Source organism: Lynx canadensis, chromosome B3 (assembly GCF_007474595.2).
Source record: "Lynx canadensis isolate LIC74 chromosome B3, mLynCan4.pri.v2, whole genome shotgun sequence".
Lineage (NCBI taxonomy): Eukaryota > Metazoa > Chordata > Mammalia > Carnivora > Felidae > Lynx > Lynx canadensis.
Window position 1 is genome coordinate 21006406 of NC_044308.2, and position 25666 is coordinate 21032071.

The 25666-nt window shown below is 40.5% G+C and overlaps 1 protein-coding gene across 4 annotated transcripts in view; it reads right to left on the reverse strand.

Annotated features, from left to right (window-relative positions):
* The window catches only part of MTMR10 (myotubularin related protein 10), a 55229-nt gene extending 29870 nt beyond the window's left edge, over positions 1-25359 (reverse strand). Inside the window, exons 1-5 of one of the 4 annotated variants that reach the window (XM_030317546.1) lie at positions 24928-25071; positions 24286-24346; positions 4107-4246; positions 2239-2311; positions 1425-1567 (exon numbers count right to left, since the gene is read on the reverse strand). In XM_030317546.1, the coding sequence (XP_030173406.1) occupies positions 1425-1567; positions 2239-2311; positions 4107-4246; positions 24286-24346; positions 24928-24987 (477 nt within the window). In that variant the 5' untranslated portion in view covers positions 24988-25071. Of the gene's footprint in view, positions 1-1424; positions 1568-2238; positions 2312-4106; positions 4247-4769; positions 4813-24285; positions 24347-24927 lie in introns of those variants that run through there. The other 3 variants (XM_030317547.1, XM_030317545.1, XM_030317549.1) reach the window with 3 other exon arrangements.
* Positions 25360-25666: the final 307 nt, after the last annotated feature.

The window sequence follows — 25666 nt, forward strand, 5'->3', positions numbered from 1 at the left end:
CGGTTTGTGAGTTCAAGCCCCTCGTTGGGCTCTGTGCTGACAGCTCAGAGCCTGCCTCTGTTTCTGTGTCTCCCTCTTTCTCTGCCCCTCCCCCATCCATGATCTGTCTCTGTCTCAGAAATAAACATTAAAAAAATTAAAAAAAAAAAAAAAAGCTATCTAGGGGCACCTGGGTGGCTCAGTCAGTTGTGCATCCGACCCTTGATTTCGGCACAGGTCATGATCTCATGGTTTGTGGGATTGGGCCTTGCGTTAGGCTCTGCGCAGTCAGCACAGAGCCTGCTTAGGATTCTCTCTCTCCGTCTCGCTGCCCTTCCCCTGCTCATGCTCTCTCAAAAATAAAACAAACATTTAAAAAAAAAAGGCAATCTAGTTGACTTTTCAAAAATGCAGCATGCTGGAATATGGTTTCACAGACTCCCTCTGAAAACTTTTAGCCACAGAGTCCACCATCACCCTGCTCGATTATCTAGTCCCAGTGGTCCAGCACTTTCAGACATTTATCTTATTATGCTTGCCTTCCTGTGAAGAAACCACCAAAGTGTATGAAGACAGCTGCCTTGAGAATTTTTGACAGCCTCATTTTGAAATCATCAGAAAATTCACTGCGGTAAGTCTACTAACCATGGAAAACAAATGCACCCATTTTTTTGTGGTGTAAAAGCTGTCTCATTTTGCAAGAAGGTTCCACTTCACTAAGAAAACTGTTCCTTTATTCCCAATGTGTAGGAGCAGGCTTCTCCTGAAAATTCTGTTATTATTCTCTGCATTTGCTGCACCATATAGATGGGCTGGTAGGGCATTAGGTCCCCACCAGCTTCACTTGTTGGCCAAAGCCAAATGTGGGATGAAGGAAGTAGGAATTTCTGTCATGAACCTTATTCCATGAGTAGGCAATAAACATTCCCCAGAAGGCAAGAGAAAAACAAAGCCAATGAAAAAGTCCCTAGTTTTTAGCTGTTCCTGTGAATAGCACTCAAATTAATTCACTATGATTTCTTTAAAGCACTAATAATTATTAGGTCTCTCCCATAACTATATATTTACTTAACCCTTAGGTAACTTAAGTCTAGCCTTTAGTTCACTGATAAAGTTCTGAGGTATTTTCTCAAGTTCTAACCAAGAAAGAAACCAGCTGGTACTGGTCTTAATGCAAAAGATACACTAATTTTCATATCATAGTTTTTGGTATATTAGGAGCTGATGACAAAAAAACCCCACAACTATACAGAATACTAAAACACTCATAAATTAGTCCAAGGAAATAGTTCTATTAACATTCTTGGTTTTGACTTTACTTAAGGAGATATCTGATAACTTCCCCTAAAAAAAAGTCTGAGCAACTGAGAAAAGAGAATTTCCATACAGAACTGATATTGGTAAATACAGTGTGAAACACAGAACTTGATAAAGCTTAATATTACCTTTTTGGCACTTTCAGGACCCGATTCATCAAAGCGAAATCTGACAATTCTGAAATCTTTACAGTAAATAATTAACTCTGTTGGATTAAATTTCAGTTTCTGGTTGGGACCTAGGACTTTCTGCTTCCTCTTGTGGTCATTTACTAAAAATGAAAAAATAAAGAAAAAATGTATAAAAATTCTTTCTTGTTACCCAGTCTTTCATACACTTGAACAAATTATTACTGAAAATAATTAAGTTACCCACCATTTGAGCACGGCTTCTCTGGAATCTGTCATATCTGTCTACAACTTCTAGAGCTTTGGGAGATTGGTGTTAACTTTGCTTTTGACTAGATTTTAAATGATCTTTGCACAAACCACTTAAGACACATTTAATGCTTAAAATTTTAATTAAAGAGAGGGCAAATATTCAGAAAACATAAAAAGCTATATATGCTATATTTCCACTTAAAAATATGGGGTGCCTGGGTGGCTCAGTGGGTTAAGTGTCTGACCTTGGCTCAGGTCATGATCTCACGGTTCGTGAGTGTGTCAGCTGTGCTGACAGCTCAGAGAGTGGAGCCTGCTTCAGATACTGTGTCTCCCTCTCTCTCTCTGCCCCTCCCCTGCTAGCGCTCTCTCAAAAATAAATAAATGTTAAAAAATATATAATAATTTATTGACTTCTCTCTCTTTCATTAATGTTCTTAGAACTGAAGAAAAAGGGGAGGGGGAAGTAAACCTATAGAAATAAATTCCAACCCAAGTATCTGATTCTTTAAGCAATACTTAAGAAGAATCAGTTTTCATGGACTGAGTAAAGACTACATACCTGTGACAATTTGCTCAATACATGTTAAAGGGACATCATGCTCACCAAGAAGAAGATTTCTGTAATGGAATTTCTGAAATAAAAAATTATGTTCATGTTAAGTCTTTTCCCAATAACCTCAAATAGTAATAAGAGCCTTACTTTCAAATGTGATGAGAAACTGTGATGTCTATCCCTAAAAAGAATAAAAAGCTTTTGCTTGCAGCACTATGACAATTCTAATTATCGATAGAGTATCTTAGAACACACTTCAGTCGTAAAAAGAAAGAAACGCATGTTGTGTTCATGTTCTCTCCACCTTTCTCTTCAAACTTTTATATATGAGGTTAAACTGTACACTACAATACAATATCATTATAATACCTCAGATACATAATATTGTCAATCACTTCATAGGCAACCATTTACACGTCTAGTTCTGGTTAAACTGTCATTAAATATTAAAGAAAAAGGGACTCTTAAGTCATCAGATTTTGATTTTACAAAGGAGATTTCATAAAATCACTCTTTAGAAAGTAACTCTTTTTGGAGTGCCTGGATGGCTCAATCAGCTAAGTGTCCAACTTCAGCTCAGGTCATGATCTCATGGTTTGTGAGTTCAAGCCCCGCACTGGGCTCTGTGCTGACTGCTCTCCCTCTCTTTCTCTGCCCCTCCCCTGCTCACACTCTGTCTCTCTCTCTCTCTCTCTCTCTCAAAAATAATAAACATTAAAAAAAAAAAAAAGAAAGTAACTCTTTTGAGAGCAGTAATTCTACTGGAAATAATCTTTAGGCAAATTATAGCTTTTTTTTTTTAAAACCTGTGAACAAATGTTTTATACTCATTTTAAAATTCTGAACATAGTTGACACTATTAACCTGCTGACAGTAGAGCACTGGCTTATTTGGCTATTAGTGGTATCAGATGTATGCTATTTCAAGTATATGCATCTCATTTACAGTGAAGTCTGGGCCAGAGATAAAAATGAAGCTAAAAACAAAGGGGAAAACCTAGTCTACAGCCAAATAAGCAAGTGTATCTACATACTAGGTATCTGTAAATGCCTTTAGTCTAAAAATACCTACAAAATCTTGCAATAAACACACAAATATCTAGTAAATATTTTGATTAATGAATGACTGTATGAAATATACTTACCTCGAGTAAGACTTCAGTCAAAAGTTTATAATTAATAATCCAAATATTTGAATAGAGAATAATTACTATTATAAATAAAAATCCAGGGGTTAAAAGTATTTAACACTTTACACATCAAAATAGAAAAGCTGAGGAAAAGTCCAGAATTTTAAAGTTAATCAAATGAACATCTGAACTTTTAAAAACCGAAATTATATGGAACTACTGTTTTCCAGTGAGACCATAAAATGGCAAGAGGGTGATTAAGGAAAAAATTTACTCATATTTTTCTTCATTCTAACTGTACTAGAAATTTTGAAATTTCAAACTAGAATTTGATGTTTCAGAAAAGGAATTAGTTAAAAATACTATGAAATCTATAAAATGTGTTGCACTTACACAGTTTTTTGCTAAATAAACTTTTTTCTTTATGACTAGTAAAAAATGGACATCTTATTTTTAAAAGCAGTTTAAGATGTGGAAGAAAGAAAATAAGAACTCCCTTATTGAAAGGGATACATAAGCAATAATCACAGGGGATAAAAACCAAGGTGACTCACATCTCACTAATTCTGTTCCTCAAGTCTCAACATTCTTCTTAAACTTTATTTTGAATTTTAATATAATAAATTCTCAACACTGTTAATCCCTTAATGATTTTATTATAGTTTTCCACACCTGTGTTTCATGGAATTATATGTACTCCTTAGAGTCAAATCCTTGATACAATTAACACACAAATGAAACACACCTGTAATGATGGCATTGGGTCATCCGTAATAAAGGAAATTTTGAAGTTACTGCAGATCAGCTTTCCCCACAGATCGTACTGACTTGTGTCTGTTGCAATACATTTTCTCACAAAGTTGACTTCATTTACGACAATTTCTCCTTTAAAAAAAAAAAATACTGTGTGAGCTACAACTATACCATAAAATGTCTAGTCACTGTGTGGCCTACAAGGACTACTTCCAGATGATGACAGTAAGAAGGGACGCTTACAGGTGCCAGGCACCATGGGTGTTTCCATCCTCACAACAGTACCAGTAACAGCAAGAGACTGCCCCCCATTTATAAGTACAGAAATTGAGGCACAAAGAGCTTAGGGGTCTGAGATGGTTCAACCAGAAAAGCTGAAACTGAGCCTGCATTCTTTAATACTATGTGATACTGCCTTCCACTATCATTTACTGAAAGGCATTCTGGAGAAGAAATAAACTATACTCCTTCAGAGTATTACTGGATGGAATATTTGTGTTTTATTAACATGTGATTTTACATCCCAAACCAATGTCTTTGACTCCTTTCCTAAGGGATGAGAAACAGACTTTGGGTTTACCCCAAAAATTAATAATGTAATCTATTATTGGTAAATAGGGTTCAGGATGGCAAGGTAGGAAGATCCTGAACTCACCTCCTCTCACGAACAGAGTTTATAGCTACATGTAGATAATTTCCTGTTAAAAACAAAAAAACAAAAAAGTAAAGGCAGGGCACCTGGGTGGTTCAGGTGGTTAAACGTCCAACTTTGGCTCAGGTCACCATCTCATGGTTCAGGAGTTCAAGCCCACAATGGGTTCTCTGCTGTCAGTGCAGAGCCTGCTTGGTATCCTCTGTCTTCCTGTCTCTCTGCCCTACCCCTGCTCACATGCACACACTCTCAAAAATTAATAAACATTTTAAAATATTTTTTAAAAACCCAACAACACCTGAAGGCTGAGTGATGGCTATACATTGGGCAAATGAGAACGAAACCATATCGAAGCAGGTAAGAGAGGGTGGGGAATCCCTGCATGGTGACCCATGATGAGGATGGAACTCAAAACCCAGAGGCTCTCCCTGAAGAGTAAAGAGTTCAAATGTTACACATCAGGCATCCCAAGTTTTAAGGCAATCCTTAAAGAGACAAGACCCCAAAACAAGAAACTCTGAAAACCAATGAGGCTTGTGTCCCAATAAGACCCTTAAGACCATAGAGATCTGAGAAACTGCCCTTAAAAGGCTCAGACACTTAAGACTCACCCACCCGAGGGCCCAGGTCAGAGGCAGCCAATGGTACCCAGACTTAAAGTAAAGGAGGATCACCTGCTTATATTAAAGCGTTGGCCCGAAGGGCAGGCATCTACTCTAACATGCTTATCTAGGAGCCTGCTGGAACATTCTCCCCGTGGGCACCGTTTTTGCACACTCCCTTTGCTGTGCTCCACATCACCAGTATCTCCCAGAAGGGAGCTTTTACATGCATCTGGTGCCGCAATTTTTGTGGCTGCCAACTAGGGAATGCCTCTTGACTACCTGGCTCTGGAGGCCAGGGGAGCTTGCATTCTTGGTCCCACAGGACTATAATGATCAAAGTTACCCAGAAAGGAGCACATGCCCCTGCCTGGAGCCCTAATTTTTGACTGCTGCCAGTGGACATGTCTCCATCATGTGGCTCTGGCAGCCAGTGGGATTTGCACTTTTGGGTCTTTTACAGTCACAGGTCTGTAACCAAGAGAAAGAGTTCTTGAACAGCTGCCACCCTCAGAGCATAGCAAGAGGCAACAGACCCAGAAGCACAGTCTTTCTGTGAAGGAGGACCGTTAGCTAATCATCACAACTACGGCCTGAGAGGCAGGTTTCTAATTACAGACACATCCAGGGTCTGACTGTAATTCTTTACAGCGACTGCGGAGGGTGGGCGCTGTCTTTGTGGTCATCCTCTGCAGCACTCCACAGCATCAGTGTCTCCTAGTGGGGAGCTTTACATGTCTCTGGTGCCCTGGTTTTTATGTCTGGAGCCCCAGGTTTTGCAGCTGCTGCCCGAGGACATCCCTTGATCACCTGGCTCTGGTGGCCAGGGAGGGCTTACATTCCTGGGTCCCGTGAAACTGTGGCAATTGGAGATGGCTTTTGGCAGGCTACCAGCCCTAGGACGCTGTGCAGCCAGGAGACAGGCACACACCCTCAGTCTTTCTATGAAGGAGACCTCTCTGCTTGTGCTAGAGCCTTGGCCTGAGGGGCAGGTTTCAGGTTGGCATACAGTTAGTGGTCTACAGAACTGCCCTCGAAGAAAGCAGCCTTGTGGGGGCCATCTTGATGTTCTCCCTCTGCCTTTCCTCAGCCTGCCAGTGTCATCCAGAAAACTGTTTATTCACTTGTCTAGAGCCCTGATTTTTGTGACTGCTACTCAGGGAACATCTGCAGATCTTCCGACTCTGGTGGCCAGCAGGGCTTACACTTGTGGTCCCACAAGACTATATACATTTGCATATCTTAAAAAGTTGATGCCAGAGGGTTGGCTTCCAGTCAGCCGGAATCTAGGTGCTGAGAACCCCCCTTTGGAACACTGACAGGTTTGGCACATCCTAAACTACTGGAAGCTATTAAAAATATAATAGGCTGTTTGGACAAGCATGACAGTTTGAGAGACAACAAAGAACTGGGGTAGGGGAGAACAATAAGGTTCACCTCCTCTACAAGGACCCTCCTTCAAGACTGGGAGACGTAGTTGTTTCATCTACTGTATAGAAACCAACACAGAGAGTCGAGGAAAAATGAAGAAACGGGGGAATATTCCAAATGAAAGAACAAGATAAAATCTCAGAGAAAAAACTTAGTTAAATAGAGGTAAGTAATTTACCTGATAAAGAGTTCAAAGTAATGGTCATAAAGATGCTCACCAAACTGGGGAGAACACACGAACACAATGAGAACTTCAACAAAAAGATGGAAGTTGTAAGTACCAAATAGAAGTCACAGAACTGTTGAACACAATAACTGAACCAAAAATACCCCCAGGGGTTCAACAAGAGACTAGATAAAAAAGAAGAACAAATCAGTCAACTCAAAGGCAAGGCAGCAGAACCCACCCAAATCAGAATAGCAAAAAGAAAAAAGAATGGAAAAAGTGAGGACAGCTTAAAGGACTTACTGGATAACATCAAATAGCTAGCATTTACATCACAGGGCTCCTAGAAGAAGAGAAAGGGGGCAGAAATTTTATTGGAAGAAATAATGGCTGAAAATTTCCCTAACTCGGAAAAGAAAATGAACATCCACATCCAGGAAGCTCAGCAAGTTCCCAATAAGAGGAACCCAAATAATTAAAAGCAAAAATTAACTACTGGGACCTCATCAAGATAAAAATTTTCTGCACTGCAAAGGAAACAATCAACGAAACCAAAAGGCAACCGGCATAATGGGAAAAGATATTTGCAAATGACATTTCAGATAAAGTGTTAGTATCCAAAATCTATAAGGAACTTACCAAACTTAATACCTGAAAAACAAACAATCCAGTGAAGAAACCGGCAGAAGACATGAATAGACACTTTTCCAAAGAAGACATCCAGATGGCCAACAGGCACATGAAAAGATGCTCAATGTCACTTATCGTCAGGGAAACAGAAATCAAAACCATACTGAGACACCACCTCACACCGTCAGAGTGGCTAATATCAACAACTCAGGAACCAACAGATGCTGAAGAGGATGTGGAGAAATGGGAACCCTTGTGCACTGTTGGTGGGAATGCAAACTGGTGCAGCCACTCTGGAAAACAGTGTGGAGGTTCCTCAAAAAATTAAAAATAAAACTATCCTACGACCCAGCAATTGCACCATTAATTTATCCAAGGAATACAGGAGTGCTGATTCATAGGGGCACATGTACCCCAATGTTTATAGCAGTGCTTTCAACAATAGCCAAATTATGGAAAGAGCCTAAATACCCATGAACTGATGAATGGATAAAGAAGATGTGGTTTATAAGGTGCCTGAGTGGCTCTTAGGCTCAGGTCATGCTCTTACAGTTCAGGAGTTCAAGCCCTGCAAAGGGCTCTGTGCTGAAAGATGTGGTTTATATATATGATGGAATACTACTTGGCAATGAGAAAGAATGAAATCATGCCATTTGCAGCAATGTGGATGGAACTGAAAGGCATTATGCTGAGTGAAATAAGTCAGTCAGAGAAGGAGAGATATCATATGTTTTCACTCATATGCAGATCTTGAGAAACTTAACAGAAGACCATGGGGGAAGGGAAGGGGAAAAAATAGTTACAAACAGAGAGAGAGGGAGGAAAACCATAAGAGACTCTTAAATACAGAGAACAAACTGAGGGTGGATGGGGGGTGGGGAGAGGGGCAAATGGGTGATGGGCATCGAGGAGGGCACTTGTTGGGATGAGCACTGGGTGTTGTATGTAAGCAATGAACCACGGAAATCTACCCCCAACACCAAGAGCACACTTTACACACTGTATGTTAGCCAATTTGACAATAAATTATATTTAAAAAAAAAAAAAGAGAGAAACCCAAAGAGACCCACGCCAAGACACATTACAATTACAATGTCAAAAGATAAAAACAAGTATAGAATATTAAAAGCAACAAGGGAAGGGGTGGCTCAGTTGGCTGAGCATCTGACTTTGGCTCAGGTCATGATCTCACAGTTCCTGAGTTCAAGCCCTGCATCAGGCTCTAAGCTGTCAGCGCAGAGCCTGCTTTGCATCCTCTGTCTCCCTCTCTGTCTCTGACTCTCTCTCTCTGACAAGAGAAAACAATTTGCTATTACAAGGGAAACCCCATAAGGCCATCAGACCTTTCAGCAGAAACTGCACAGGCCAGAAGAGAGGACACCATATATTCAAAGTGCTGAAAATTCTTTTGACTTAGAATACTCTACACAGCAAAGTTACTGTTTAGCAGTGGATAAAAAATTTTCCAGACAAACAAAAGCTAAAGAAGTTTATCATCACTAAACTGGCTTTACAAGAAATGTTAAAGGGACTTCTTTAAGCTGAAAAGGGCACTAATTAATAACAAGAACACATATGAAAGAATACATCTCACTGAAAAAATAAACACATAGTAAAGGTAGGGGATTAGTTATTTCCTTTTTGGTAGTGGATTAATTACTTCTAAAGCTACTAAGAAGGTTAAAAGACAAAAGTAATAAAAGGAACTAAAACTGCAATATTTAGTTATGGGATACAGAAGATAAAGAAATGTAAAACGTGACTTCGAAAACAAAATGTGGGTGGGAACAGTAATAATGTTGAGCTCTACAATGGGATCAGACTTAAGTTGTTATCAACTTAAAACAGACTGTTTATAGACAGAAGTTATTATATGCAAGCCTCATGGTAACCACTAATCAAAAACCTATAGTAAATACACAAAAGATACAGAGAAAGGAATATAAGCTTACCATTAAAGAAAGTCATCAAACCACAAAGGAAAAGAGCAAGAGAAGAAAGAAACAGAGAGGAACTTATGAAAACTGCCAGAAAACAATTTAACAAAATGGCAATAAACATATACCTCTCTGTAATTACTTTAAATGTAAATGGGCTAAATGCTCCAATCAAAAGATATAGAGTGGATGAATGGATAAAAAAAAAACCAAGAACCATCTATACACTAACTATCATAGACTCACAGACTGAAAAAGAAGGATGGAACAAGGGATTTTCCATACAAATGTAAACCAAAGGTGGGGTAGCTCTACTTATCTCAGGCAAAACAGACTTTAAAACACACTGTGATAACAGACAAATAAGAGTTTTACACAATGATAAAAAGGTCCATCAGAAGATATAATATTTATAAATACTCATGCATCCAACATAGGAGCACCGAAATATATAAAGAAAATATTAACAGACCTATAGGGGAAAAATAAGACAGCAATATAGTAATAGCTGGGGACTCTATTACTGCCAATAAATTGGATCAATTACCAAAATGAGACGAGAATGCCACAAGAAAAGAAAATTATAGGTTAATATCCCTGATGAGCACATATGTAAAATCCTCAACAAAATACGTGCAAACTGAAAAATTCAACAATAGTACATTAAAAGAACCATATACCATGATCAAGTGGGATTTATTCTAGGGATCCAAGGATGGTTTAACACCTGCAAATCAGTCAATGTGATACACATTAACAAACCGAAGGATAAAAATCGTGTAATTATCTCAATAGATGCAGGAAAAGAATCTGACAAAGTTCAACATCCATTTACAATAAAAACTCTCAACAAAGCAGATACAGAGGCAAACATACCTTTACATAATAAAGGCCATATATGACAAGCCCACAGCTAACATCATACTCAATAGTGAAAAACTGAAAGCTTTTCCTCTAAAATCAGTAACAAAACAAGGATGCACACTCTTGCCTTTTTTATTCAATGTAGTACTGGAACTCCAAGCCACAGAAACTAGGTAAGGAAAAAAAAAGTCATCTAAACTGAAAATGAAGTAAAAGTGTCACTCTTTGCAGATGACGTGATATATATACATATGTACAGAAGAACACCTTAAAGATTTCATCAGAAAACTGCTAACTGTAATAAATGAATTCAGTAAGGTTGTGGGATCCAAAATCAATACACAAAAACCTGTTATATTTCCATATATTAATAATGAACTATCAGAGAAATTAAGGAAACAATCTTATTTACAATTACATCATAAAGAATAAAATACCCAGGAATAAATGTAACCAAAGAAGTAAAAAATTTGTATATTGAAGACTATAAGATATTAATGGAAAAAAAACTGAAAATGACACAAATAAATGGAAAGATATCTCACGTCCACGATTGGAAGAATTAATATTTTTAAAAGGTCCAGTCTACCCAAAGAAATATACAAATTCAATGCAATCTCTATCAAAATTCCAGTGGCATTTATCACGGAAACAGAACAAGCAATCTTAAAATCTGTATGGAGCCATTAAAGACCCCAAAAAGCCAAAGCAATCCTGTAAAAGCACAAAGCTGAAGGTGTGATGCTCCCTGATGTCAACCTATATTACAAACCTATAGTAATTAAAGTAATACGGCACTGGTAAACAGACACATAAATCAATGGAACAGAATAGCCAACCCAGAAATAAACCCACGCATACGTTATCAATTAATTTATAACAAAGGAGCCAAGAATATATACTGGGGAAAGCACAGTCTCTTTCGTAAATGGTGTTTAGAAAATTAGATAGCCAGGTCACCTGGATGGCTCAGTCAGTTGAGCGTCTGACTCTTGATTTTGGCTCAGGTCACAATCCCAGGGTCGTGGGATCAAGCCCCACATCGGGCTCCACACTGAGTGTGAAGCTGCTTAAGATACTCACTCCCTCTGCCCCTCTTCCACACTCACCTGTTCTAAAACAAAAAAATTTTAAAAAGAAAGAAAATTAGGGGCGCCTGGGTGGCTCAGTTGGTTAAGGGTCTGACTTTGGCTCAGGTCATGATCTCACAGTTCGTGAGTTCGAGCCCCATGTTGGGCTCTGTACTCACAGCTCAGAGCCTGGAGCCTGCTTCATGTTCTATGTCTCCTTCTCTCTCTGCCCCTCCCCCACTCATGCTGTCTCTGTCTCTCAAAAATAAATAAACATTAAAAATTAAAAAAAAAAATTAGATAATGACATACAAGGGAATGAAACTGAACCACTATCTTACATCATACACAAAAATTAACCTAAAATGGATTAAAGACTTGACAGAGAAAGACAGATACCATATGTTTTCACTCATATGTGGATCTTGAGAAACTTAACAGAAAACCATGGGGGAAGGGAAGGGGAATAAAAAGTTACACAGAGGGAGGGAGGGAGGCAAACTCTAAGAGACTCTTAAATACAGAGAACAAACTGAGGGTTGATGGGAGGTGGGGGAGAGGGAAAAGTGGGTGATGGGCATTGAGGAGGGCACTTGTTGGGATGAGCACTGGATGTTGTATGGAAGCCAATTTGACAATAAATTAAAAAAAAAAAAGACTTGAATATAAGACCTGAAACGATAAAACTCCTAGAAGAAAACATAGGCTGTAATCTCTTTAACATAGGCCTTGGTGATAATTTTTTTAATCTGACACCAAAAGGGCAACAAAAAGCAAAAACAAACAAGTAGGACTACATCAAACTAAAAAGCTTCTGCACAGCAAAAGAAACTATCAACAGAATAAAAGGCAGCCTATGAATGAAAGAAAATACCTTCAAATTATATATATGAGGCTAACACCCAAAATACATAAAGAACTCATATAATTCAACAGCAAAACAAAACCAAACCTGATTTAAAAAATGGGCAGAAGATCTGAATAAATATTTCTCCAAAGACATACAGAAAGCCAACACGAAAATGAAAAGATGCTCTACATCATTAATCATCAGGGAAGTGCAAATCAAAAGAACAATGAGGTACCACCTCGCACCTGTTGAAATGGCTATTATCAAAGAGATTAGAAATAACAAGTGTTGGCGAGGATGTAGAGAAAAGGTAATCCTTGTACACTACTGGTGAGAACGTAAACTGGTGCAGATACTGTGGAAAACAGTATAAAGGTTCCTCAAAAATTAAAAATAGAACTACCCTATGATCCAGCAGTTCCACCTTTGTGTATTCATCCAGAGAAAATGAAAACATAACTTGAAAAGATATTTGCACCCACATGTAGATGCAGCATTATTTACAATAGCCAAAATATGGAAACAATGTAAGTGTCCATCAATGGACAAATGGATACAGAAGATGTGATACACACACACACAGACACATACACACACAGGATTATTATTCAGTCAAAAAAGAAAATGAAATCTTGCCATTTGCAACAACATGCTTGCACCTTGGGGGCATTATGCTAAGAGAAATAAGTCAAAGACAAATATTGCATAATCTGTCTTATATATGGAATCTAAAAAACAAACAAACAAACAAACAAACAAACAAACAAACAAGAACAATCCAAGAGGTCTTAGGTACAGGGAAGAATTAGTTTGCCAGAGGTGGAGGATGGGAGAAATGGGTGAGAACAGTTTTTCGTTTTTTAAATAAATTGAATTAAAAAATTTTTTTTTAAATAAGGTATATTCCACAAAGCTAAAGTGAGTTTCTCTCTGCACCCAAATTTGAACTTACCCGGCAATAAAACTTTAAAATACAGTTTTAGAGTTAAAAGCGAAGATTAAAGAAAGAAACATAAGAGGTCAAAACAAAATTATAATGTGCTTTGACAGGAATTTAAAGTGTGGTCATCATTAAAATAAACCTTGATTTCAAGATCTAATAAATAGACCCAAGGACACCTTTAAGCAATTCACCTCCAGAGTCAATGGTAGACAAGTGAGGGTACTGATCTACTTCACCTACACTATCATTATGAAAACCTTAACAGTGGTGGTAGAACCTGTTTGCGGACAGGCCCCAAACACTTACCAATTCAAGAATGCAACTATAGTCTCAAAACGATCTTTCTCTCAACAAAACTAATGTTATAGTAAATTTGAATTGCAATAACTTTTATACTTAAAAATGCATAGTATAGGCCTATTATAAGAACAGCAACCTAACATTCACTTGAGGATTTGATTGAAATTTACTCATGTCAAGTTCTCAGCTTATACCATTTGAGTAGTTGTCCATCCTGAAACCAAGCCTCCTTCACATAGCCTGTGAGGCCCTGTGCCTCTCGCCCTCTACCACTGTCCTCACTATCATGCGACAGTGCCCTTTTAATCCTTCTAGGGATCCTACTTCTTCCATCACATGGAGTCTTTGCACGTCTTGTTCCCATTTCCTGGAATATTCTTTTCTTCTCCTTTAGCCTAATCACTTTCTCAGGAATGCCCCCCCCCCCCCACGCCTTGTTTTAATCTCCCTGACTAGATTAAATCCTTCTATCCTAGCATCATACACTTGTAATTCTTAGCATTTACACAGCCACTGTTTATATATATGTGTGTGTATATATGTATGTATGTATGTGTGTGTGTATATATATATATATATATATATATATATATATATATATCAAAATCACTGCCTGTCCCACCCTCAGGATCATATACTTCATGAGATGGACTCATGAAGAGTCCAGAAGATGGACTGATTTTTCTTCAATGCTGAAATTTCAGTTCCTAGACAAATGCCTAGGACAAGGCATGATCTCAGTCATGAGATCCAGCCCCGTGTTGGGCTCTGCATTGAGCATGGAGCCTGCTTAAGATATTCTCATATTCTCTCTCTCTCTCTCTCTCTCTCTCTCTCCCTCCCTCCCTCCCTCCCTCCCTCCCTCTGTGTGTGCGTGTGTCCCTCTCGCTGCTCACTTGTGCTCTCTCTAAAAAAAATTTTTTTCTAAACTAGTAAGAAGAAAATTTTCAGTACTTATTTCTCTATGCTTACATAAAATGAAATGTACTGTATCTAAATACAGGAAGCATAAAAACAGAACTAAAGATTCAAAGTACTACTCTTAACTGGATTCTAATGAGAAAAAAAATTTGAAAAGACAAAAATATACACTGAAACTCATTAAATAGTTCAAATACATACAATTTAAATCTTCCATAGCTCCTTGAACCCAATGCTTTCCAATAACAGAATGTGAACTAGTGAATACTCAACCTTTCTTCCCACCAAGAAATCTTTGTTACCAATTATAGAGAACCCTTAACTTGAAAAACAAAACAAAACAAAAAACAACCCTGCATTAATTATTCACAGTTCTCAGTTCTCAGAGTTAGATGTTACTCCTATAACACTGACTTCTTCAAAGTAAGACTAGTGGCTCACAAAGTATAACCTACATCAATCACTTCATGCTGTGCCACTCTTCTTCTTTTTTTTTTTTTTTTAATGTTTATTTATTTTTGAAAGAGACAGAGAGAGTGGGAGAGGGGTAGTGAGAGAGGGAGACACAGAATCAGAAGCAGGCTCCAGGCTCTGAGCTGTCAGCACAGAGCCCGACACGGGGCTTGAACTCACGAACTGCAAGGTCATGACTTGAGCCGAAGTCAGACACTCAACCAACTGAGCCACCCAGGCACCCCTGTGCCACTCTTCTTAACTAGCTAACTCACTTGCCCAAAGACTTCAAACAGTGCTACAAAAATTCATTCATTTGTAACGCTAAAGATTCATATATATTTCTTATGAATGTTATATTCAAAAGTTTACTTAAAAAATAGCTATGCCACAAGATTTTAGGTTTCTGAGAAGGGCAGAGAATGTAATATTGGACAGAAAGAGATGGGAGGTCTTGTTGGACAGGACATGGCAACTCCATTAGTACCATCAGTCAATTGTATTTATGATGCACACGTTCTAGAACAGCCCTTCTTCTCTAGCAACATGATTCTCTTACTGATGGCACAAATGTAAAATGTCAAGTCCATGAATGCAGTTGAGAATGAGACAAAGATAAAAAGAGAATACACTTAATGTGTCCAGACCTGGTTTTTGTAAGTAACACTTTACTGACACATATCCATGCTTATTTGTTTGTGTATTATCTATGACTCCTTTCATTGGACAAAGGCAGCGCTGGGTGCTTGCAAAAGAGAATTTATGGCCTGCAAAGTTGAAAACATTTATTGTCTGATACTTTACAGAAAGTCTGCCTTCCCCTGTGCTAGACATGGTTACTTAAGTGAGAACTTTCACATATACACAGATGGATGCAGACATAAAGAGATGGGTATATACTTGGGTTACTAGTACACTTGCATATTTTCTACTCTGTCCCCTCCAGGCCTAAAAGCATATTCAGCACACAGATCTTGGTATTTAAGACCATTCTCCAACAGAAGGAACTAGAGCTCCTTGCAAAAACAGCTAATTCCAGGGCCAGGGCAGAGAAAACAAAAAGAGGAGTTGGGAGTCTTTGGTAATTCCAGAATGCCAGAAAGTAAGGAAGGAGAATAGGGGGTGAGGGAAGACATTTCAAAACGATACACCAACAAAAAGAATTCATCAAACTATCAGTAAAAATGGAGAAACTGTCAGATTAAAGACACTAAGGAGACATAATGACTAAATGCAATACAGTATCCCAGACGTCATCTTGGAACAAGCAACAGACATCAGTGGAAAGACTATGGAAATGTGAATAAAACTTGCGATTTAGTTAATAACAATACTAATTTTTTAATTTAGCTCAATTTAACAAGGTTATGTAAGATGTTAACATTAGGAAAAGTTAGGTGAACAGTGTATGTTAACTATCTGCACTCTTATACAACTCTTTTATAAATCCCAGTTTATTTAAAAGTAAAACAGAAAAAACTGGACAAGAAATAGAAAAGTAACAACAACAAAAGTGGAACAGGGGGACTCTATGCTATGGTCTTTTAAGGAAACTTAAGTGTCACACAGCTCTGAGAGCAGAAAATGGGAATAAGCCCTTGGGAGAGAAAGAGCAGTAGGGCAGGATGGGGCAGGGGAAGAAAAGGAAGGCACTTCTGGGGAGATGCTCTATTTGGGTCTTATTATTATAAACGTATAATTAAGTGTCAAATTAACCTGGATTGAGTTTTACTTGATGACACTAAATTATGTTCATTCACATGGAATCAGTCTTTAAAATGGTTGGGTCATGTAACTCGGCTGTCTGCTCTCACAATAATTTTCTGCTTAATACTTAGTAAGAAAGAAGAAACACTGGGTAGGAGTTGTTAAAGCTACTATGTACTGCAGTCCTGTGGGCCACAACACTAGCTTACAAACAAGAAAGAAAAAGATACAAAATGGCCTTTTCCTAGAGAGCACAGATACATAAATAGAAGAGTCCTGGACTGTCCTTGGTGTGTCTTGAATTAGTGACCCGTGAGGAAAAAAAACACCTAACAAAAGCTTCAAAACTCCAGGAGACCATGAAGTTTTCCCAGAAACCGCGCTCCTGCGCTTCTCAGGCGGCAGAGCAGTGCTGTGCTGGAAGGCTTGCACTGGCTCATGAGAACCATCGAGTTCTTCCTCCCCCCACACCCTCCACCCCCAGCTCTGTGCTCCCAAGTTGACAGCCTGCAATCAGCCCTGGTGGGAGGGTTTTCACCACCAAGCACTTTCCAGCACACCACTGAAGGGAAGCCACAGGGAGGCCTCATAGAAGACAAAGTAGGAAACTGGCTTCACTGTGGGGTAAGCAGAAGGCACCACAGAAAAAGCTATCTAAATCAGAAGATGATAGGTCAAGAGTTTCTACTACCACCTGGGAAGGAATCAAGAAATCATCAAAAAATTTGCTTTCTTAAGACCCTTCCATGTGTAAAAATAAATAAGAAAGGAAATAAAATTAATAAATCTCCAAAAATGGTATAGCTAAGTTTTTAACTTCTGGAGAACCAAAGAATTTCATATTATCTTTCACGATACCTTACACATTTAGAAAATCAATCCATTTTTGATGAATAAAATTTAATTTTCTCATACATTTTATCTTGGAAAATAGTTTAAGACAAAACTTTACTGTGTAGAGTGCCTAATTAACCTATAGAATGTATTTAGGCCAAAGCAGAATTCAATATATGGCTTTACATATGGTGACTGGCTGTCTGGAACTGAGGGGAGGCTCGGCATACGGCACTTTCAGCACTAATACAGGACAGTCATGAGCAAAGTGGGACCAGTTGTTAACCTTAGCTATAGATAAATTCAGGAATTTAAGTGGCCTAAAAATTACTAATGGAGGTTGAAACTATACAGAAGACAAACACATTGTTACTTATATGTAACAACATGTGCAACTCTGATGCCCTCGTGGATACTAAAGAGTCCAATTTTGCAGGTCACACAATACAAAAAAGCATGTAATCAAGCAGCACCTCCAGCAGGTGCCACCCACAATGTGGGCTGAAGGACAGTTAGAAGTACAGACTCTGGGAAGAAACCAGAAGGAAATCTTGCAGGCAGAAGAGGACTGAGACAGACAGAACATGTGATAAAATAGTAACAAAGGCCTACACAAACAGGCATTTGGAAGGGAGAAAGGAAGCAGCCTGACTGAAGCAAGTATCAACACTGGGAAACGGTGCAGAGGTCAGCAAGGTGGAGTGTTAGCAAATTATAGAGGTTACAGAATTTGGATTTTTATCCTGGGTAAGCAGGATTTTACCTGTGCAGGTTCACGAAGAGTTTCTGAGCAGGAGCTAAGGTACAAAGAGACTGGTGGTCAGAAGTGAGGAAGCGAGTAACAAAATGCTGGCTTATGGTACCGCAGCAGCAGCCTAAGGACAACAGCCCTGAAGGCTCTATAGGTGAGGGACAAACACAATGGTTACACGGTACACTGCACCAAATGGAGTTATAAGTCCTTCCGGGCTTTCAAAAGTAACATAGGTATGAATTAAAATACTACAGAAAGATCTCTAAAGCCTATCTACAAAAGGGTATTAAAAAACAACACAAAGGGGCACCTGGGTGGCTCAGCTGGATAAGCATCTGACTCTTGATACCGGCTCAGGTCATGATCTCAGTTTGTGGGACTGAGCTCTAAGTCGGGCTCTGCGCTGGCAGTGTGGAGCCTCTGCTTGGGATTCTCTTTCTCTCTCTCTACCCCTCCCCAGCTCGTGCTAGCTCATACACATGCTCTCTCTCTCTCTCTCAAAATAAACAAACTAAAAAATAAAAATAAAAAACAACACAAAACATAAAACACTTGAAAGAGAAAGGGGACCATTAAGGGATTTACAATGCAAGTGAAGACATAAGAACTACAGTGAGGCAGAAAACCAAGACAGTAGATAAAACAGGTCTAAACAGTGAATGCGTAAAAAAAATATATAAACAAGACATCTACTCAACAAAGGCTATTTTCATTTTCCAGATGGCCCATGGTCGTATGCTTTTCTGATCCGATTACAAAAGACTCAGACAATGAGTGCATTCATTATCGATCTAACAGTTAATCTCAATGCTGAAAAGCCCTGTTGGCATTATAGATGGGAAGGGGAAAGAGCTGAGCAGACACAGCCTTAGCACAGTGGCTGAGGCTTAGCAGGCACTCAAGGTGCAGAGCAGAAGTCATTTCCTGACACCCTCCCCCCAAAAATCTCACTCAGGTGACCCTCCTCTGAGCTCTCTTAACCTCTGCTCTCCTGAAGCATTTCCCCCAATAAACAGAAACTGTCTCACGACAGGACCCCAACTTTTTTAGTTTTTTACTCCTCTGCCAAACAGTGTGGAACATGCATCCAATACCTGAACAATTAACTCATTACTCTTAGCCACAGTGTTCCAAGCCTCAAATCCTCCCTCCCACATCACAGATCCTTAAAAAGATCCTGTTGCAGAATTAGAAGAGACAAAAGGCCATTAAGCCTACTTATTACAAATCTCACAACTTCATGACAAAGCCGCTGGCATTCCACCAGCCTCTGCTTTGGCACAGCCAGTGACAGGAAGTCCACTGCCTCCCAAGACGGTCCATTTTCTGGCAGCTGAGTCGCAAAGTTGCTCAAGTTAGGTCAAAATCTGTCACTGTTGTGGAAAGGGCACAGCCAAGGACAGAGCTCTTTTCACCTTACTAGAGAACTTCTAGGTGGACATCCAATCCGCCCTCCCTCCAGTTCCAAAGCATAAATCTACCCTAATGTCACCAGGGAGGTCAGGCAGGCCCTGCTGCGTAGTGGTTAAAGGCTCAGGCTGGGAGTTGGGCTCAGAATTCTGGCTCTGCCCTTGCTAGCTGTGCAATACTGGGCAAGTTACTTATATGTAACAACATGTGCAACTATAGTTTTCTCATCTGTCACATGAAGATAATAAACTGGTGCTTCCTGGATAACAGCCTTTATGAGGAATAACCTGGAAACTATATATTAGTTAAGGATCTTAGCTGAAGTGTCAGAAATGTGCCTGGAGCTAGCTAAGGAAAAAGAATTCTGTGGCTTTTGTGTTAGCTGGACTTCAAGGAAAACGAAGCCGAGGAGCTTTAACACCTTTGGAAGTCTCCCCCAGTGGTGTGACTCTGCCTCTCTCCAACATGTGATTTCACTCTTTGGGGCAGGTTTTCTGAACTACAATCACTGGTCTAAGAATTACCAAAAAGTATCTCTTTGCTTAGTACCAATCTGAAAATACCCAGAGGCAGAACTGTGCCCATTCTTGCAGTCTGGGATGGGTTGTTATCCTTGCTGGGGACACTAGAACCCAAGGCTGTGTGGGGATTTGGAAGACCAATGTGTCAAAAGAGAGAGGGTGAAGTTTTCAGAAGACAGTGAAAAGACTCCCAGGGCAGACAAGATTAATGATGATCTCTGTGTAAGTGCTCATTAATTTGCACCTACGATATGAAAACCTCATCAAATTCAGATTCCACAAATTAGGTATACTACGAAAACAATTCAGGCAACCAACACAGAATTCCTAACCTTCTTTATTTTGTTAATTTAAAAACTCCTTTAAAAACACAGCTATTGTCACCATCCTTTAACAGAATATATCTACACCAGAAGCTGGAAGGACAAAATCCCAGAACATAGGACAATCCTTTAAATCAATTTAGCTCAGCAGCGCTTGGGTGGCTCAGTAGGTTAAGTGACTAACTCTTGACTGGCTCAGGTCATGATCTCACGGTTGGTGAGTTTGAGTCCAGCTTTGGGTTCTGCAGTGGAAGTGCAGAGCCTGCTTGGGATTCTCTGTCTCCTCTCTCTGCCCCTCTCCCACTTGTGTTCTCTCTCTCTCAAAAATAAACTTAAAGAAATCAATTTAGTTCTATGGAAAAAAGCTGCATTTTCTTAATTTGACCAAGGGCTGGTAAAAACTTCATCCAGGTCTGATGCCAGCCAGACCTTGGAAGACAGTGATATAGGTCACAATCTTCCACCTTGTCCACAGGTCTTGCTGTGATCCAGGCGCACTACTCCCAGCACTTTCCCCATCTAGCACTGAGCTACACTCAGATGCTCGGTGAACTGCCTCACCAGTCCAGCAGCTATCCAAAGATATGACCATAGTCTGACAGTACTTGGTCTTAACAAATATATGCAGGAACACAGATACACACACATTCATTTAAAAATTCAAACTCTCCCTATTTTCAAAAGGATTGCGGTGATTTTATACATATACAATCATTAAAAGACCAAGATTCCCATAATGCTTGGAAGATGAAGAGAAAGCCTAGACAAAGCCAGCTGCTTTGATAAGGGACTGTATTTCAATTCCAGGCTTAGATAATAATTCTCTTAAGAAGTGTGGCTCTGGGAGACAGCTGAGACACATGACATAAAATAAGTCTTCCTCTGACTGCTGAATCTGAGAGTTGGTCTGTCTGCGGGTGTGCATGTCTATGGTAACCATTCAAGATGGTGTTCTAAGGGGTTCTTTTTTTCTTTTCTGAAGTTTACTCATTTTGAGAGAGAAAGAGTGGCATGTGAGCAGCAGAGGGGCAGAGAGAGAGGGAGAGAGACAGAATCCCAACCAGGCTCCTCATTGTCAGCACGGAGCCCGATGCAGAGCTTGATCTCAGGAACCGTGAGATCATAACCCTAGCTGAATTCAAGAGTCACAAGGCTGAACCAACTGAGCCAGCCAGGTGCCCCTGAGGGGTTCTTTCATTTAGTCATTCACTCAATCAACATCTCAATGCACTACAATAGACAACACAGCCACAAAGTTGAATTAAGTACAACCTCCATCTCAAGGAAGTTCATGAACCAGGCAAACTGAAAATTACTAACATAAAGCATAAAGCACAATCTAAATTAAGTGACCAGTGTCTTCTCTTTTCTTCATTTAACAAAAGATGAAGATCGTTTTAAATTTAGCCTTAAGTTCCAACAGAGCACACAGTAACTGCACACAAACAGCTGATTTTGTGTCTAATTTTCATCTGCTTATAAAAGTTCAAACTTCAGGCATCTAAAGTAGGATATCCTTGAATCCAAGGCACTATGCCCAAGCATAACATGCAATACTGTATCTGAACAATTCCTTCTTGTTCTGTGTGCCTATGTAAAGCCACAGGTGACGTGGCCAAGTTTTCTCTTGGTTGCTGACTGTAACGAAGGCAAGAACTATATTATTAAGCCCTTATAGTAAAAGCCTTAACCTAGCCCATGTCTTTAGATCACCAATGCCTCAGTTACTTTTCAACTGCCTTCCCAGATTTCACAGGTGGAGTAGTAGGATGCAGGCCAAAGAAGGAGCAACAGAGGTTCTAGTGGTGGTCAGACATGTCACTCAAGAGGAAAAGCAAGAAAGAGAGACCACAACAGGGTGGTCAGATAGAAACCCCTGGAAGTGGGTGGGAAGGCCAAGAGGAGAAAGTAAGAACAGAAGGGGTGAGGAAGGTAGGCAAAAGACGCACTAATCTAGGATTGGCTAAATGTTTTGTAAGAAATAAGTTAGCTGCAAACAGAACCCAGGGTACCAGAGCCATCACATATGTGTACCCAGAGCCAATGCAAGAAAATGTAACACGAATCAGACTATCCAGATTTAACCGCCCTTTCTGGGACAAGTAAACCACTTACAGTCAGGAAATAAGTTTATGTCTTCCCCAGAAAACTGTGACTTTTTAGTAGAGAGGTAAGGTTTTAGCTAATTCTACAGAACCATAATCCTTCAGTGTGAAGTCCTTCAAGCTCATTGATACTTAGTAACACTTTCATAAGCATTATTTTAAATATAAAACTCAATCTTAAAAAAATCAAGCACTATCATTTGTATGTAAGACGTGTTGTTGATTAGAGTCAAATCATAATGTCGGAAGAGGGACATCAAGGCCGAAGAACAGGGCCTATTCAGACAAAGTAAAGGAAGCCAAAGTTCAATAGCTCACAGGCACTCATTCAAGATGAGTACTGTTTCCCACAGCTGACTTTGAAATGCCTGGAGTGACTAAGGCCAAAACAGAGCACGCACAGGGAGCAAAGGTTACTTATTAATTCTATTGTTAATGCTAAGGAAAAGTACAAAGGATTATTTAGTACGCCCTGGTAGGATAAAAAGCATTAACAAAATAAAGGCAAAATATTTATAACTAACTCCCATAATAAAGTTAAAAACAATTTTTAAGAGTTTGCATCTATAATTTTTAAGAGGTTGACGTTTTTAATGTGTTTGTTCCTACCTAACACTTAAAATTTTAAAGCACAAAATTTAAAGTTTCCATATTTGCTCAATTACTACCCATAAAGTTCCAATCATTTTATTAGATTTTGCATTAAGTAACGAGTAAGATTCTTAAATGCTGACGGTAGCCACACAAATTGGTATGTGATCAGATTTCAGGCTTAAAACAGGCTTCCCTAAGTATCTGGGTACTTCCCTCAATAGTCACATTAAACAACTGACTTTCCTAATTATTGTACCTTGTTATACAATTCAAAATACCAATTAAATATTTTATATGTTTTAAAACTAAGTTCCTATCTACCACAATTCCTACCTCTACCTCTTAGGTCTTCTAAAGTAAATTTTGCTTTAAACCAGTGCTTCTTCACTGGGAGGAAATTTTGCTCCCAGAGGCAAAAAACAAAAAACAAAAAAAAATAAGTTTTGGCAACGTCTGGAGACGTTTTGGTTGTTGTAACTAGGAGGTGGAGGAGCGGGGGTGCTGCTGGCATCTGGTGGGCAAAGGCCAGGGATGCTGTTATACACACCCTACAATGCACAGGGCAGCCCCTATAACAAAGAATACTCAGGCCCAAAATGTCAACAGTGCCTCTGTTGGGAAACCCCATTCTAAACTGAAACAAGTAAATTTGCAAACACAGCTGACACCTTCAAAAAAACAATTGCCAAGTAAGTAATTCAAAGTTCACTAAGCTTTGTTATTGGTATAGAGATCCAGACATAATAAAAGTTGCTTTTCATACCATTAAAATGATGATCTATTAATCATTAATGCATGAAGTTGCAGGCAAGAAGGGCAAAGAGTACTTTCCCTACCTAAGCAATTAATGATTGCTTAAAAAAATGACCATTTCAGGAGACAAAGAAAGGAAGAAAGAAGACAGTGATATTCTTGACAGTTTCCTAGGGTGCTTATATTTTCAAAGACAAACATCAAGTTTTTCTGCCCTCCGTCGTTAGATTTTTAACCGGACAAAGTTTAAAATGAAATAGAAGAAACAAGTTAACCACATGGTACTAGTTGGTAGAATAATCCTGGACCAAAACACATTACTCAAGTGTCCGCTGAAACTCCGATGTTTACCTGGCAAAAGGACCGGTTCCAGTTTTTTAATCTTCGGTTCCGAATTAATCTTATCGTCAGTCTGAAATACATTAGCAAAATAAATCAAGATCAAAACTTTTCCTCCCCCGTGAGATACCAAAGCAAATTTTGTTTTCTAAGTGATGACACATGCAACAGACACATATTGCTCCCGCCCCCTTAAAATCTTTCACATGTTCTACCAGATCTTTTCAAGATCTGTTCAGTATCGATTGGGGAGCCTGACAAAAATATGAAAACGGCCGATGCCGTTTCCAGGTGTTCACATTTATGACAGGTAACCTCTTCACCAGGTGCCCACAAACGATGCACACTCATGCTGGCGGCCACCGCGCGGACAATCGCCAGGCGAAGAGCTAAATAAGTCCGACTCCAAACACTCCCCACACACGGCAAAACTACGGATCACAGGTCTCCGGGCAGAGAAAGGCTGTGGCGAAGTTTTACAAGTTTCCACCGATCCAGTGGGGGCTCCGGAGAAGGTGCGTTTCCCCGCGCCGGGGCTCTGGCAATCGCACGGCTGGGGATAGGGAGACCCGGGGAGCCTCCCGGGGGGGTCGGCCCCGGCGGCTCCCCGGAAGCGCCAAGGAGAGGAGCGCTCTCGAGGAGGGGGTTGTTTACCTGGGGCGGCGGCAGGAGGTAAGACCTGAAGGTGGGTCTGGGCGGCTTGAGGGAGAACATGGTGCCGCCGCCTTTTCGCCCCCGCCGGGTCGCAACCCGGGACCCGCCGCGGGCCAGCGGTAGCGCCGACGCCTCCCGACGCCCGCGGGCTCAGAGCTCCCCGTGCGGCCGCCCAGGCCCCGTCTGCGGCCAGCCGGCCCGGGCGGACTGACGGGCGGGGACACGGCGGAGCGCCCGCCCGAGCGGGGAGGAGCCGGGGCAGAGTTGGGTCGACTCGGGCGCCTGGGCCCATCCCCGGAAGGGGCCCGGCGCCCCGCCCCGAGAGACGGTGCGCGCGGGGTCGGCGGCCGGCCGCTCCCGGCCTCTAGGCCGCGCTGGTCCCGGAACGCAAGACTCGCGCCGCCCGCCTGCTGCCGGGACCTTCAGGGAGCGCGCCGGGGGGAGCGAGGCTCGGCAGCCATCTTGAGAGGACAGCTGGGGAGGGCGCTCCTACGGCGGCCCGCAGGGCTCACTGGGGCCCACAGGGACCTACGGCGGCCCGCGGGGGTCATGGCTGTAGCCGGAGGGGCCGGCGACCTTGGCTCAGAGCTCTCTCGTTTCCTGGCACAGCTCCCTTGACGGCGGCTCATTAGACACCCAGCTCGCGCGAGCATTGTGGTTTTAAGTCGTCGGGAGGAGCCCAGGCATGGGGAAAGGGATTCTGGTGCCCCGGACTCAGCCAGTCACACTGTGCGTCCAG